General features: G+C 56.2%; 1 protein-coding gene across 6 annotated transcripts in view; it reads right to left on the bottom strand.

Annotated features, from left to right (window-relative positions):
• ITPK1 (inositol-tetrakisphosphate 1-kinase) overlaps positions 1 to 15,087 on the bottom strand; it is a 185,157-nt gene that overhangs the window by 5,685 nt on the left and 164,385 nt on the right. For all 6 annotated transcript variants that reach the window (XM_063643980.1, XM_055288342.2, XM_055288344.2 and 3 more), the window contains 2 exons: positions 9,532 to 9,599; positions 3,783 to 3,945 (listed from right to left, as the gene is read on the bottom strand). In XM_063643980.1, coding sequence (XP_063500050.1) covers positions 3,783 to 3,945; positions 9,532 to 9,599 — 231 coding nt within the window. The remainder of the gene's footprint in view (positions 1 to 3,782; positions 3,946 to 9,531; positions 9,600 to 15,087) is intronic.

Raw genomic sequence — 15,087 nt, 5'->3', positions numbered from 1 at the left:
GGCCCCGTGTCCCATTCTCTGAGGATCGCAGCCAAGGGACAGAAACGCTGGGCATCACTAGCAAGACCCAGGCCTGAGACAAGCTCCACGGTGCAGCATCACATGCTCCCCTTAACAGAGGGGAATAGAACAGAAACCGTGGTACCTGCCCGGGGCAAGTGCTTGCTAACACAGTTGCGAACATTGGCAGAGCCCTTGGGAGCCACCAAGCAGGTTTCGGATCTCAGGGGAGGATTCTGCTGGCTCCCAGCAAACTGCTCCAAAAGACACTCACACAGGGCGAGCGCCCCGCCTGCCTGAGCCAACTTGGAGGGGCGGGAGTTTTCAAAAACCCTGGGCTGTCCTCTGGGACAACATTTACAACCATCGGCCCCACCAGGGTGGGAATGAAGGTTCAGATGGGGGCACCCTGTGCCACCTCTTACAGTGCCCAAGGGCCTGGAAGATGCGACTGCTAAATCTGCCCATGCCCTTATTTATTCAGCAAACAACTGCTGTGGTTTGAGGAAGCCCAAGTCTGAGAGGGGATGCAGGGGTGCCCACGGTGGACATAAAGATGGCTATTCTGGCTGGCAAGCAGTGCCTCCCGAGCTGGCACTGTGCGAGCGTCCCGCAACGTCCTCTTGCCTAATCTTCATAATGCTGTCCCCATTTGACAGATGAGGCATGACCGTTAACCACCACGGGGAGGGCAGTGATGACATCCATGGCGTTCACAGCACTCCGGAAGTAGCAGCCACTGGGCTGTGGGTGCCACAGTCCTCAGCTCACTGCATCCCTGCAGCCTGTTTTACAGATGAGGACACTGAGGTTCAGGGCGGCTCCTAAGAGGGAGAATGGGATCTGAAGGACGCCCTTGGCCCTGTGTGTGCCTTGAATACCACATGGTGCCAGGTCCCCCACCATAGGACCCGGGGTGTCCGTCGGCCCTGGGCTAGGGCTGGAGGGCAGGGTAGGTGTCCCAGGCACGGGCATGGCTGTTGGGTGCCTAGGGAGAGATGCAGTGGAGGAGCTCCACCATCAGGTCAGTGCCAGGGAACAGGGAGCCGTTCCCCAGCAACCTCCTCCATCATCCCCAGACAAGGCCCAGGGGCCCAGGCAGGGAAGCCGCTTTCTGTGGTGGTACAGAGACAGCTGCCTCCACGGAGGCCTGAGGATAAACAGGAGCTTGGGGAGCGGACTGAGGCATGAACCCGCAGGGCAGGGTACCAGCTCCATACCAGCACTGTGCAAAAGCCATCTCCTCGTCTTCAAGACGGGAAACTGGTTCCCACTGCAGTGAACACTGAGACTGAAACGTTAGGTGGCTTGTGCCATCACAGACTGTAAAGGCAGAGGCAAGGTTCGAACTCATGGCTGGAGCTGAGAGGTGGAAAGGCTGGGGCTGATGGTCCGGGCCCCATCCGGCTTCACCACGTGACTTTGGACAAGCCACTCAACCCCCAGTCTCACATTCTTATCAGCAACACAGAGATCCCAGCGGCCCTTTGCACATCGCCTCGTGAGGACGAAGTGAGGCGTCGGGGCAGGCCTGGCTCACAGTGTCATCAGCACATGCGGCTGTTGCAGTTATTTCTCCAGAGCCGGTGTGCTGGCCCCTCTCCCAGGCCTCTCCCACCCACGTGCTGCTGGACACCCATGGCCCAAGGTGCCTCCTGTGGGTGCAGGAGAACAGGCCTGCCACTCTGCTTGGCCCCAAAAGGGTGCTCTGTGGTAAGGTGGGCACACTGAGCTATCTCCCGGCGAACCAGCTCTGCCCTGCCAGAGCCCTGGGCCTCTCCTCAGTACCAGGCTCCCTTCACCAGTCTCTGCCAGGCTCAGCCATAGCCCCACCCCATCTGGGTGGCCCTTCTCTTGGCTTCTCTGGAAGAACCCTCCCTGTCCACACTGGCTCACAGTGCCCCACAATGGCTCACAAGGCCATCCCTTGTCTGCACCCACAGATCGCAACCATCCACACATTTTGTGTTGGGAGGCACTGGCCTTGCTCAGGTGCAAAGCTTCCCACCCTCTCCTGTCTCCTCCCTGCTTCTAGAACTTCTCTTCTAACAGGCCTCCCTGTGCCCCCCTGGCCCTCCAGCCACTGATGTTGTCCCCTTTTCATTCTGCCACTCAAAACATGCTCCATGGTTTAGATCCCACGCTTCCTTATCCTGAACGTCCCTTGCATTATCCTGAATGTCCCTTGCGCCCTGGTTCCCTCACACCTGCACAGCAAAACCCCATGAAACCCCAGCTCCAGCTAAACCCATGGTTTCCTCCCCACTGCACCCAGAGGCAATGGAGAAAAACATGATCATCCCACGGGTCTGCCCTTCAGTTCACAAGCACAGATCTCATGGTGGCTGCTCCCCAACTCCCAGGGTGAGCTCCAACGTCCTCAGCTCACCACACGCGGCTCCCCTGACTCTGTCCTTCACCCTTCCTGCCCCGCAGCTGCACCTGCTGTAGCCACAGGGCTCCACGGTGCCTCTCCTGGGACCTGCCCCTCTGCTCCAGTGTCACCACCTCACAGAGGAGCCCCCCAACCTCCTGCTCTGTCCTCTGCCTCCTCCAGACAGGGGTGAGCTCTCCCTAGGCAGGGCGTGGCAGTGGAACTCACGCTGCATCAGCATCTGGACCAGCTGGGACACACAGCAGCCCTGGGTGACAGCAGCCCTGGGCGACAGCAGCCCTGGGTAAACACCAACTGAATGACAGGAGCCAGCACACTCCTCTGAGCCTTGGCTTCCTTGCTGGGGCCTGTGCTGCTGACTGCGTCTGCGCATGCTCTCAGACGAGCAGAGGTGACACACACAGAAAGTGCCCAGCCAGTGCGTGGGGCCAAGGTCCTGCCTCACCCCCATGATAAACATCCCCGAGTCCCCACCTGCCAGGCACAGTCTCTGAAGGCGGGAAGCATTTCCTGAACGTTTTTGCACCTCAGCAGCTAGCAAGGCTGGCTTCACCTCCACAGCAGGTACTTTACAAGGGTCAGGATGGAGAAAGGAACGGGGGACCCCCATCTGGGGAACGGCGGGCACAGAAGCGCGGCTCTGTCTCTGAGCTGCTGCGGGAGGTGAACAAGCCACTGAGCCTCGGTGTCCCCGGGGCGAGGCATGCAGCCTGGTGACTGTGTGCTGTGATGTCACGCCATCGTTCCTCATGCCCTGTGCTGGGGCTGTGCTCCTGCGGTCCCCATAGGGCCCCTCCCTGAGAGCTGAGGGGCACATGGCAGAGCCTGGCTCAATGCCAGTGGGTTCCTAGGGCCCAGCTGGCAGCAGGGAACAGACCCCATAGCCCAGGGCTCCTCCCCAGGCCTGTGCCCGGCGCTGCAGTTCAGGGTGGTGGAGGCAACGTGAGCCGGGGAGTCTCTGGCCTGCCACCAATGTGCTGTGGGGCCTGAACAGTTTCCTCCTCTCTAGGGCCTCAGTTTCCCAACATGTAAACTGCAGGGGGCTGTAATCCCTTCAAGGTCCTTCCTGCTCCTTAAATCGAGGAGGGCCTGGGGGAGGGGCTGATCCACCAATGACGCACGTGGAGAGAGGAGGTGAGGGACATGCGTGCTGCAGCCACTGTGCCTGATGTTCCCCAGGTGGACGTGCGGCTCTCCCTCCCTCCTCGCACACCCCGTAAGCCCATCGCTTGGGTGAGGCTGAGGCTTCTTGGGGCTGCACCTCCCCAGACCCCGTGGTGAGGGAGAAAGCTGGCTTTCCGGCCTTGGTCACCCCGCCTTGTCTGCCTGGTCACCTGCGGACAGTCTCTGGAGGCCGGTCAGTGGAGGTGGCCTGGCCGCCACTCACCTGGGAAGGCATTGATGTCAATGACAGCGTGCTGCCCTGTCTGGTTGTTGATGATGATGTCGATGCCGAAGAGTGACACGCCCAGTGCCTGCCGCAGGGCCCGGGAGAGCTCCCGGATGACCTCGTCGCTCGGCCGCTCGAACACGCCCTCGATCTTGTCCAGCTGCCGACATACACAAAGAAGTCAGGCCATGGGCCAAGGAGCTGCGATGCTGCACCACACAGACAGACCCCCACACCAGCTGCCACGAGGCCCTGGCATGCTTCAGGCCAGGAAACCAGACAGACCTACTGTGGTGAGCACGGGGTGGTCACTGGCCAGGTCCTGCCCTCAGAGGGCCGCCAGGCACCAGGTGTGTGAGGCTCATTACCTCCTGTGGGCTCATCACAGCCTGGAAGGCCAATGGCGGCACTGCACGTTACACACAGGGAAACTGGAGCTCAGAGAGGGTTGGGGCTGGTCCAAAGTCACACAGCTCAAAAGCACAGGGCAGAATTTCGATCCATATTTTTTAGCCTCTAAAACCAAAGCCTTTTAACGGGGAGGAAGGAGATGGAGAGTGTGTCAGGGACCCAGGAAGACATTATGGTGCAGAGCACCAAAGCCGGAACTTGAAGGCAGGAGGATGTGGGCCCCTGGGAGGGGTGGGAGAAGGAGAGAGGCCCCCGAGAGGACACAGGGGAGGCAAAGGTGCAGAGGCCAGCAGCTGCAGGACATGACTAGGAGCAGCTGGGGCGCAGAGCCGGGCAGAAGTGAGGAGTTCTGACCAGACCCCCACTTGCCCACCATCACAGAGACCCCCAAGGAGGTGAGGGCGAGGGCGAGGGCCCTGGGGCCCAGCAGGCCAGTCTTCCTTCCCAAAAAATGCTGTTTCCAAATGAACTCACACCCCAAACAATGCAGGCTCCCCAGAGAGGCTGCTCTGCTGCTCCTGCCTGCCTCCTGGGGTCTAAGCTCAGCTTTTCTCAAAGCTTCCATGTGCTGGTCAGGCCACCCTGCTCTGTTCTCCCTCCCAGCCCGGTACTCCCCTCTGCCACTCATGTCCTGTGCTTGTCACAGCTGGCCTGGGACAGGCACACACTGTCATGGGCTCAGCCTGCCCCCAGCCAGGGCCTCCAAGGAAGTGGGGCACTGCATTGGGAAGGATTCTGGAGTCAGAGAGATGTGGGTTCCAAACCTGACAGTGAACTCCTAGCTCTGTGGACTTAGGAAACAGTACTTGGCCTCTCTGTCTCAAGTTTGCTCTTCTGTAAAAGGAAGCAACAAGGCCTCCATCTCAGACTTATTTTGATAAGGTGGGGACAGTATGTGCCCAGCTGGGAGGAGATTCATCTGAATTCCAGGGCAGGAACTGCATCCTGTCTCCTCTAAATCAGCCAAGGGAGGGCTCACACTAGGTGCTCAATAAATACTGAAGTTTTGGGGGTTGTGGGCTTAGGGGCCAAAAGGGAAGGGAGTGGCTGATCCATGAAAGACAAAAGTGAAGCTGGGTTCAAAAGCTGGACATGGAATAACCATCTGACCTGGCAGTTCTGCTCTGGGGTACACACTCCAGAGCTGAGAACATGTACTCAAACGGATGCTGTCCACCCACGCTCATCGTGGTGTTATTCATACCCCAGCGTGCATCCACAGATGAACGGCTACAAAAACTGGTCTATCCATACGACGGAATACTGTACAGCCATAAAAAGGAATGAACTTCTGACATATGCCACAACGTGGAGGAACCCTAACACATCATGCTGAGTGCAGGAACCTGATACAAAAGCTCATATACTGTGTGATTCCATTTCTGTGGAACATCTAGAACAGCCAACGCCACAGAGACTGCAAAGAGCTCAGTGGCTGCCAGTAACAAGAGGTGGGGGAAATGGGGAGTGAGTGCCGGTGGGCCCAGGTTTTCCTCTCAGTGATGAAAATGTTTTGGAACCAGATAGAGGTGGTGATTGGACAACACTGTGAATGTACTAATTGCCACTGAATTATTCGCTTTAAAATGGTTAATCTTATGTATGTGAATTTACCTGAATTTTATTTTATTTAGAGACAATGTTTCACTCTGTCACCCAGGCTGGAGTGTAGTGGTGCAATCACGGCTCACTGCAGCCTCGAACTCCTGGGCCTCAGCCTCTGGAGGAGCTGGGACTACAGGCATGTGCCACCATGCCTGGCTAATTTTGTTTTTTGTAAGGACAGGGTCTCACTATCTTGCCCAGGCTGGCCTCAAACTCCTGGCCTCAAGTAATCCTCCTCCTTGGCCTCCCAAAATGCTGGGATTACACGTGTGAGCCACTGTGCCAGGTGCACCTGAATTAAAAAAAAAAGTGAAAGCAAATCGACAGGACTGGGGACAGAGCCCTGGTCACCAAGAAAAATGGCCCTTACCCAAGCACAAGAGGCTGAAGTAACCACTGGGAACTTCCAGGGAGGGAAGTGCTGAGCAGGAACCCACACCCAGGTGCCGCCCACGCTCCGACAGACGCAGGCCCAGGCGCCACCCAAGCTCCGAGGGACCCACGCCCGGGCGCCGCCCACGCTCCGAGGGACCCACGCCCGGGTGCCGCCCACGCTCTGAGGGACCCACGCCCGGGCGCTGCCCACACTCCAAGGGACCCACACCCAGGGGCTGCCCATGCCACGCCTGGGTATCACCTACGCTCCAAGGGACCCACGCCCGGGCGCCACCCATGCTCCGACGGACCCACGCCCGGGCACTGCCCATGCCACGCCCGGGTATCACCTACGCTCTGAGGCCTACATCAGCACATCTCCCACCCCAGCTTTGCAGGACACACAGGGCCCCCCTGCTCACAACCTCAAGGCCTTGGTGTCTTATCTGGAAGAAATACTTTCTAGGAGGCAGGAGTGGCCTGGCTGTAAGAGACACTCATCCCTTAGCACTTTTCTTTTTTTTTTGTCTTTTGAGACAGGGCCTTGCTCTGTTGCCCAGGCTACAGTGCAATGGCAAGATCACAACTCACCGCAGCCTCGACCTTCCGGGCTCAAATGATCCTCCCACCTCAGCCTCCCAAGTAGCTGAAACTACAGGCAAGCAACACTAGGCCCTGCTAATTTTTGTATTTTGTTTTGGTAGGGATTAAAGGTCTCACCACGTTTCCCAGACTGCTCTCAAACTCCTGGGCTCAAGCGATCTGCCCACCTCAGCCTCGCAAAGTGTTGGGATTAAAGGCATGAGCCACCACACCCAGCCACTTAGCTTTTCTGAGCCTCCTGGGTCACTCTTGCCAGTGGGGGCCAGAGGCTAAGCCTAGCGGGGCAGCTCAGCCACTCGCCCGGCAGCCCAAGGCCCTCACTGAGTCAGAGAGACCCTGGTGGACACCTTGGAGCTGCCCACTCTCCACTGTGTACCCTAAGCCATAACAGAACCCTCTGGGCCTTGTTTTCTTGCCCCAGTAAATGGCGTAATAAAAACATCTCGCTGTGAGATTGTGGTGCCCACAGGAGGAGCTGCTGCCTCAGGCTCACAGCACAGGCCCGGCAGCAAGGGAGCTTGGCTGCTGCACTGCCACATGCCCCATGGCACGCCATTTACAAAAGTGCTCTTGGCTTGGTTGTGGAATCTCAGAAATCCTTCCGAAGTTGTCTGGTTATCCAAAACCAAATAGCCATCCTAGGACAAGATGCCTGGGGCCCTCAACGCAAGTGATCCGATGACGTTCTGGAAAGCAAGGAGGTGACAGAGGAACTGGGAAGGCGTTCATGGGTCTCCAGTGGGCCTCGGCACCCGGCCGCCGAGACCGTGCCCGTACTGCACACCTGGCAACTGTGGTGGGTGCTTCTCACCCAGGAACTCCCTGGACTCCGGAACCCTTCCGGGGCAGGAAGAAGAAACCAAGGCTCGGAGAGGTGACGCGACTCGCCTTAGCTTGGGCTGGACCCCAGGCAGTCCCGTCAGAGTCTGTGCTCTTAACTAATACCCTAGACTGAATTTCGAAAAGCAAAAGGTGTGTGGGGCCCTGCAAGTTAGGTGGGGCTGGGCCCATCCTCAGGGGCATCCCACAGGGAAGAGAGGGGGTGCTTTAAGGCCAGAGGAGGGCTTCCTGTGCCAGACTCCCAGGGAGGCCAAGGCAGGACTGGAGGAGCCCCAGGTGGGCAGGGGCAGGTGGATGAGCAGCAAGCGTGTTTCTGCACCTGGGAACAGAGCTGGCTGTGTGAGGCCAGCCTGCGGGCGTCTAGGAGGAGCTGATGTCCCAGTGGAAAAGGTGGTGCTGACCGCATTTCCCTTTTCTATTTTTGGAAGTCATCAGTCCTGGCAGATTCCTGACTAGCAGCCATGCGCTGAGGGAAGGAGGAGGTGACTGCAGACCTCAGAGGTGAAGGAAAAGGCCCTGCAGTGTCTCTAGGCCGACCCCTTCCCGTTTTACAGATGAGGAGATTGAGGCTGAGGTCAACAAGTGATAATCCAAGACAGTGACTTCTGGTGGGTCCCTCTGCCATCATGGCTGCTGGCCCTGCCCATGAGAGGACATTCAGTCTGCAAACGTCAACTCCCCTCCATCACATGGGCTGCCGAGGCCCCCAGGGCAAAGCCATGCAGGGAAGAAGCCCTGGGATTCTGAAGCTTAGAAGAAAGTCGTCTCTTGCACAGAACATCTTATAATATTCTCAGCCAGGCACTAAGGCTCTGTTTAAATCTGTCCCCAAAGCCTGACATGTTCCCAGGGGACATGTGTCAACACCCTGAAGGATGGCGATGTTCCCTCCAGGTCCTGCCCACGCCTGTGCTCTGTCTAATCCTCGGCACACTGCTGGCTCCTCAGAGGACCCTGACACAAAAGACAGACAGGCCATCTGGGTTCTGGGGCAGCCCCCCCAGGGACGCGAGCACTGCCACTGGAGTGGAGGCTGGTTCGTTGGAGAGGCCAGCCCAGGACAGGAAGGAGGACACCAGCAAAGCCCCCCAGGAAGAGCAGGACACATGCATCCTCAGAACAGCGGGCTCCCTGGCAGAGGGCTCTGAGTTTAGGGAAGTGGCCACTGGCTCTCTGGACTTCGGGCAAACAGCAGAGGGTAGCCTTTCCTAAATTCTTTGGGGTCAGGTGCTCAGGAATCACTGGTGAGGTCAGAAGTCCTAAATTCCTGGAAGATCCAACTTTGGAGTTAGACAGATCTGGGGTCAAACCCCAGCCTTGCACCATGTGAACAGCTTTGTGAACGTGAAAAGGTCACTGAGCCTCTCTGATGCCATGAGACCTGACTGCGACCTGGACTGCAGGGCACCTGGGCTGACACTGGCCACAGTGACACTCACTGAACAGCCAGGATGCCCATTACCCACAGTGCTGGGGGCAGGGGTGACACTCCTGCCAGCCTCAGGACCACTGCAGGACAAAGGACTGAGATGGTGCTGCCTCCACAGCCTTTTTAAAAATCAGAAGCAAGGCAGATTAGAGAGCAGTTCTTCCAATTCCTCATGCTGGGAGAAGGGTCAGCACACCTTCTGCGTGGGCAACTTGCAGTGAGTGGTCTGTCCCCGCACCCCAGTGTGCCCCTCACCTCTCCCTGTGCTGGGCCGGGCTGCAATGGCTGCTAGCACGAAGGCTCGAAGCAAGCAGAGGAACAGGGGTCTCTGGAACCTCCTGGGGCCCCTGGCACAGAGGCAAAGGTCCTTCCCACCCTACCCTGCTGGAGAGCTCGGCCAAGGACCCCCATGGCCACAGCAGCCCACACCTAGGCCCAGGGGAGGGCAGTTTCAGGCCAGGCCAACCCAGCGGAGGGACCTACCTCTGTGAGGACCGATGACGACTCTGGCTTTGACACGTTGTGGCTGTTGAAGAAGATGGACTCACGGTCTGAAAAAGCGACAGGAAGGAGCCGGCGTTAGACCCTCAATGCAGGGACCGCACTGCCGCCACCCGACACCAGGGGGCAGCACCACCCCGGGCACACAACACGCGGCCCAGGGCTCTGCGAGCTGGGCACCAGCCCTGGGCACGGACGTGTGCCCCATCAGGGCCTCCAGCTCACCTTCTCCTCCCACATAAAAGTGACCGATGTAATGAGCCGACCTCTGCTACCGTCTCACAGCATCACATCTGGTTTTCCCTGAGGCCCTGTTCCCAAAGTGCCCTGTCACTATACAGGGAACTGGGGGAAAAGGGCTGGGTGGGACAGCTAAACACCTGAATATCACGGCCAGAGAGGGCCCACGGTAAAGCAGTCTCTTGGTATTATTTAGGCCAGTGCTCCCAGCCCACTCCCCAGCCCACGGGACTCTCTTTTGGGGAACATGCTAGAGACATAGGGACAGGCTGGCACTGGCACGTGAGCACTTAAAATACAAAGGGTTCTGGTGGTTCTTAGTGACTTAGGGAAAAAAATAGGAAATCAGAGAATGTAGGCTTCCACAGGATCCATCCAAGAAAGCACACAGCACAATTTCTCTTTGGCACTGGAAGCTGGCACAGAGAGTCTGAAATACCCTCACCCCACACGTCTGGCTCCCGCCTGCCTCCCACAACACCCGGCCCGCACAGGCCCACTGGGGACCCGCAGAGGCAGACCAATCCAAAGAATACTGAAAGTGCAAGTAGATCCCACAGTAGAAATGTCTTTGGGGAGTAAGCCAAAGTCACTTGGGGGAAATGTCAGGTCGGTTGATCAGAAACACGCTCGTAGGCACTGGGAAGCATTGGCACGTGAATGCAAGAATTGCAGAACCATGAGCCTCAGGCCGAGTTCTGGAAAAGGCTGTCTGTCACCATCCCACGACTTCCCCCAAGGCTGGCACGGGACCGTCCTGGGCCACCAGCCCCAGCAGCCCCTCCTTGAGTCCTTGCAGGGTGAGGCATTGTGGCTCCCACCCCCAGGATGCAATGCACACCCCTGGCATCCAGGCACCTATGTGCGAGGACAGGAGGGCACTGGCTGAGGGCCACTGCATGCCAGGGGCCATGCCAATGGGGCACCTGCTCTGGCTGCCAACAACCCCATCAGCTCCAGGACTCTACAGCGCCACAACAATCATGCATGAGGGAGTGATTCGGGTGGAAGCCAAGCAGGCAGGCGCTGAGATGTACCTGGCGTCCTTCCCGCTAGTGGGGCACAGAGGACCCTGGCCGCCCTGATGTGCCCGACAGTCCTCCTGCCGCTCTGACCAGAGCCAGTCCAGACGGGGGGCATGAAAGATGGTCCTGGGGAGGAGCCTGGGGAAAATAAACACCCCGCAGGACATGTGTCATGTGGCCCCCAGGATCTCTACTCCCAAGGCACCGACAGCCAAGAAGAGGGAGTCTGTGGGGATGGCATAAGCCCCATGGGCTTGAGGCTGGAGCAGGCTCGAGCAACTGGGAGGGGAACACTGCCCACCTTCTCATCCTGTAGCCCAGCCTGGCTCCGCCCCCTGAGCTCAGGGCACCTTCCCACCTATTTCCCTGTAGATCCTGAATAGCAGTTGCTGAGTGGCAGAGAAGGCCCAGCGGGAGGAAGGGCCACCAAGCACAGGTAGACACAGCAAAGATCAGGGAGGCTGGGAAGTCTGCAGGAGCCGCAAGGAGAATACGTGGGTGCTGAGTGGGTGCCAGGAAGGGCCAGAGCTGGGTACTCAGAGGGGCCGGCCAGTGTCTGCTCACCTGGACAGATCATGCAACTCAACAGCTTCTCTGGCAGGAAGCGCTGGAGTACAGGACATTTCAAAAGGGGCTCTTTTCTCCTCCTGGCTAATTCTGTTTTTCATTTTCTTGAGACGGAGTCTCACTCTGTCGCCCAGGCTGGAGTGCTATGGCCCGATCTCGGCTCACTGCAACCTCCGCCTCCTATGTTCAAGCAATTATCCTGCCTCAGCCTCCTGAGTAGCTGGGATTACAGGCACCCGCCACCATGCCTGGCTAATTTTTTGTATTTTCAGTAGAGACAGGGTTTTGCCATGTTGGTCAGGCTGGTCTTGAACTCCTGACCTCAGGTGATCTACCTGCCTCAGCCTCCCAAAGTGCTGGGGATATAGGCATGAGCCACTGCACCTGGCCCTTCTGGCTAATTCTGACCTGGGAGCTCTGGCCATAAGACCATTTGGCAGGGCAGTGAGAGACGGTTTGGGCTCAGTTCCTCTCTACGTGCGGTCTGAGCAGGGGTCGGAGGGAATGGGAGCAGCCTCCCATGGCTGCCAGTCACCCAAGAGACGATGGAAAGCTGAGGCAAGTGAGAAGGCATCAGGGAAAGAGACCTGGTGGCCAGCTCCAAGACTGTCAGTTCCGCTAACACACCAGACCAGGGCGGTGCTCCCAGCATGTAGCGGCAAGCCCTCACTCACGAGCGCACCCTGGATTTTGGGTGCCCCGTGCAGTCTATTCCTGGACTAGCCCAACAGCACCGGTGGACAACTACCACCAATGTTCTACAGGGAGGGAGGGCAATGAAAGGAAGAATGTGTGTGTTTTCTTCTCAACTTATGGATTTAAAAAATAGGTTTAAAAGAATAATAAATGATAAGATTAGCCCCCAAACATCCCAGCAACTCAGCAGTATAGCCATGAGCTGGACCACACTGCTTTTAGCCTTATTTGCTTCATCTCCTCTCTCTCGGGAGGCGAAGGAGATGGGGAGAATGTGTCCCAGTGCTACAGATGGTGACCCAAGTCATCTTCCAGTTATCATGCGTATCGTCTCTGCGGAGGGACCACCTGAGCTGCCCTTTCCAAGTGGCTCCCCTCACCCAGTGGTATCCCAGGACACATTCTCTTCCCCTAAGAACCCCTCATCTCAGGCCACAGTTGACCCTTTTATTATTTCTCTCCTTGTGTGCAGTTTCTCCCACCAGAATACAAGCTCATGAGGGCAGGAAGCTGGGTGCCTGTCTAGTCCCTGACTGGATCCCCAGCAGCTCACGCAGGGCTGGGCACATGGTAGGTTTGATAAACGCTGTATCACTGACTATTAAGAGGCTCTGGAGAGGAGCTCAGCAGACTATAGACTGTAAGCCCGGCCACCTGCACTTGTAAATAAAGTTTCACTGGAACACAGCCGTGCCACTCATTTACATATCTACAGCTGCTTTTGCACTACAACGGCAGCATTAAATAATTGGGATGGAATCTCATATAGCTGGAAATGTTTATAATTTGGCCTTTTGCAAAAAAACGTTTGCTGCCTCCCGCTCCACTCATACATGCCTAAGAAACAAGGCTCAAGCTGGAGAGAATAATGGAGGGAACCTGCATAAAGCTGGGAGCCTGCGCCGCGTCCTCAGGGTAAATAAAGATGAGCAAGAAATAAACCCACTCTATAGCAAGGGAGAGCAAAGGAAGCTGCTCATCTCTACCCTGGCACAGGGTGGAGGGAGGGAAACAATCTCTCCGTGAATGTGAACCACGGGCAGAGAACACAAAATGTTCCTGGTGGATGGCACAAGCCACAACCTGACTTCAGCTTCAGCGAAAGCCTCTGCACGGATGCCACTGGCTATAAGGCACACTTGATTTGAGATGTCAACACGTAAAAAACAAAAGTGCAGCTGACAGGCAAAGGAGACTGGCAGTTGTCAAGTGAAGACTTGTGTCCTTGTCTCTATCCCAGGTCCAGAAAAATCCCACTCAAGGAGGCCCCATCCCTGCGTGGCCATGGGAAGCTGGGGGACCTGTCACTGGGCAAAGGAAACTGGAAAGCTGGGGTGGGGGGCGGAAAGAGGCCAGAGTCCCAAACTCCCTTTCCAACTGGCCCAGCTTAAAAGGCTGCTGTTGCATTACACTTCTTATCCAGAAAGAGAACATACATGTAGAAACCATAGAACCCACGTTAGCTCCCTGGCACAGTGCCCTAGAGATGGAGACACAGCTCCCTGGCATAGTGTCCTAGAGACGGGGACACAGAATCAGCTTTGGGGATGGAGAGACACACTAACAGCTACTTAGTTCACGTGAACAGAATAAACATTTCTCCTTTTTAGCTCTGTGTGTTTCTCTACTATTTGGGCTTCGTCTGCTTTTTTTTTTTTTTTAAGAGGCAAGGTCTTACTGTCACCCAGGCTGGAGTGCAGTGGCACGACCACAGCTCACTGCAACCTTAAACTCCTGGGACCAAGTGATCCTCCTGCCTCAGCCTCCTTAGTAGCTGGGACTGTAGGTGCACACCATCAGGCCCAGGTAATTTTTTAATTTTTTTTTTTTTTTGTAGAGATAGAGTTTCACTATGTTGCCCAGGCTGGTCTCAAATTCTCGGCCTCAAACAATCTTCCCACCTTGGTCTCTTCAAAGAACTGGGACTACAGGCATGAGCCACCACGTCTGGTCTCCTGGTCTGCATTTTATGGCAAACTGGCAACCTAGAAATGGCCACACAAGAAGACGCACAGGCAAGGAGTCCTCGTCCTCACAGATACAGGACAGGAGCCCGCACTCTGCTGTTAATGGTTCCTAGCATCGAGATGGAAACTGGCCCAGCATTTTGCAAACAGGAGGAAAAAGGAGAAAACAATAACAACAACAAAAAAAACAGAAAAACCCAACCACACTTCTGTGTGGATAAGAAAGGAGATCTGACAGTAAATTTCTTTTAGAGATGGAGTGACTTGGGTAAAAACAGAAAGGAGTTGATATAAAATATAATTCCTGTTAATATATTTTCCATAGTCTTAAACATTATTATTTTCTTAAATTAGGGAATAAACAGCATTTTAAAAAATGTCAGCCTCTTCCAGCCCATAACTTTGAGGAATATCACTTGGTGGTATATAGCCACATATAAAAGTATGCTTCCAGCATTTGGCTCCCACCCAGTGGACAGGGGCTGGGACCAGGATGTCCCAAACCCTGAAAATACAGCCTTGAGTCCGAGAGCCACATGCCCAGCTAGGAAGGCCGCCTGCCCTCAGGAGGAAAATGAACACCTGCACGTTTCCAAAGTATCCATGCTCTGTATGTGTCCATGGAAAGAGAAGAGGCATCTAGGGGAAGAAGGGCTGAGAGGGCGACCGCAGCACTGCAGCCCCTCCATGCCGGGCGGCACACCAGCCAGGAGGTGTGGATGGCCACAGGCAGTCCCCGGAGGAGGGATGCCAAGAGGACACATCTGTTTGCTCAGGTGGAGGTAAAACAGCCAGCGTCTGAATGCTTCTGATGATGTGGGTTCCCCTTGCTGAAAGAAATGTGCGGCTGATTTGAACAAGCCACAGCGGGGCAGTGAGTGTTCTCCAAAGGGTCCTCCTGGAAAGCTACTTATCCCAAGACACTGCCACTGTTCCAAAGGTTTCCAGAACGTGCCTTAGAGATGCCTTCAGAAGCCACTAGAACATTCTTTCGAGCAGCTCCACTGCCAGCAAATCTTTAACTCAGTGTCCATTTTTAAAAT

The sequence above is a fragment of the Symphalangus syndactylus genome, chromosome 8 (genome assembly GCF_028878055.3).
Source record: "Symphalangus syndactylus isolate Jambi chromosome 8, NHGRI_mSymSyn1-v2.1_pri, whole genome shotgun sequence".
In the NCBI taxonomy this organism is placed as follows: Eukaryota; Metazoa; Chordata; class Mammalia; order Primates; family Hylobatidae; genus Symphalangus; species Symphalangus syndactylus.
The sequence above is the reverse complement of the archived record's forward strand: the minus strand, read 5'-3'. Positions and strand labels throughout refer to the sequence as shown.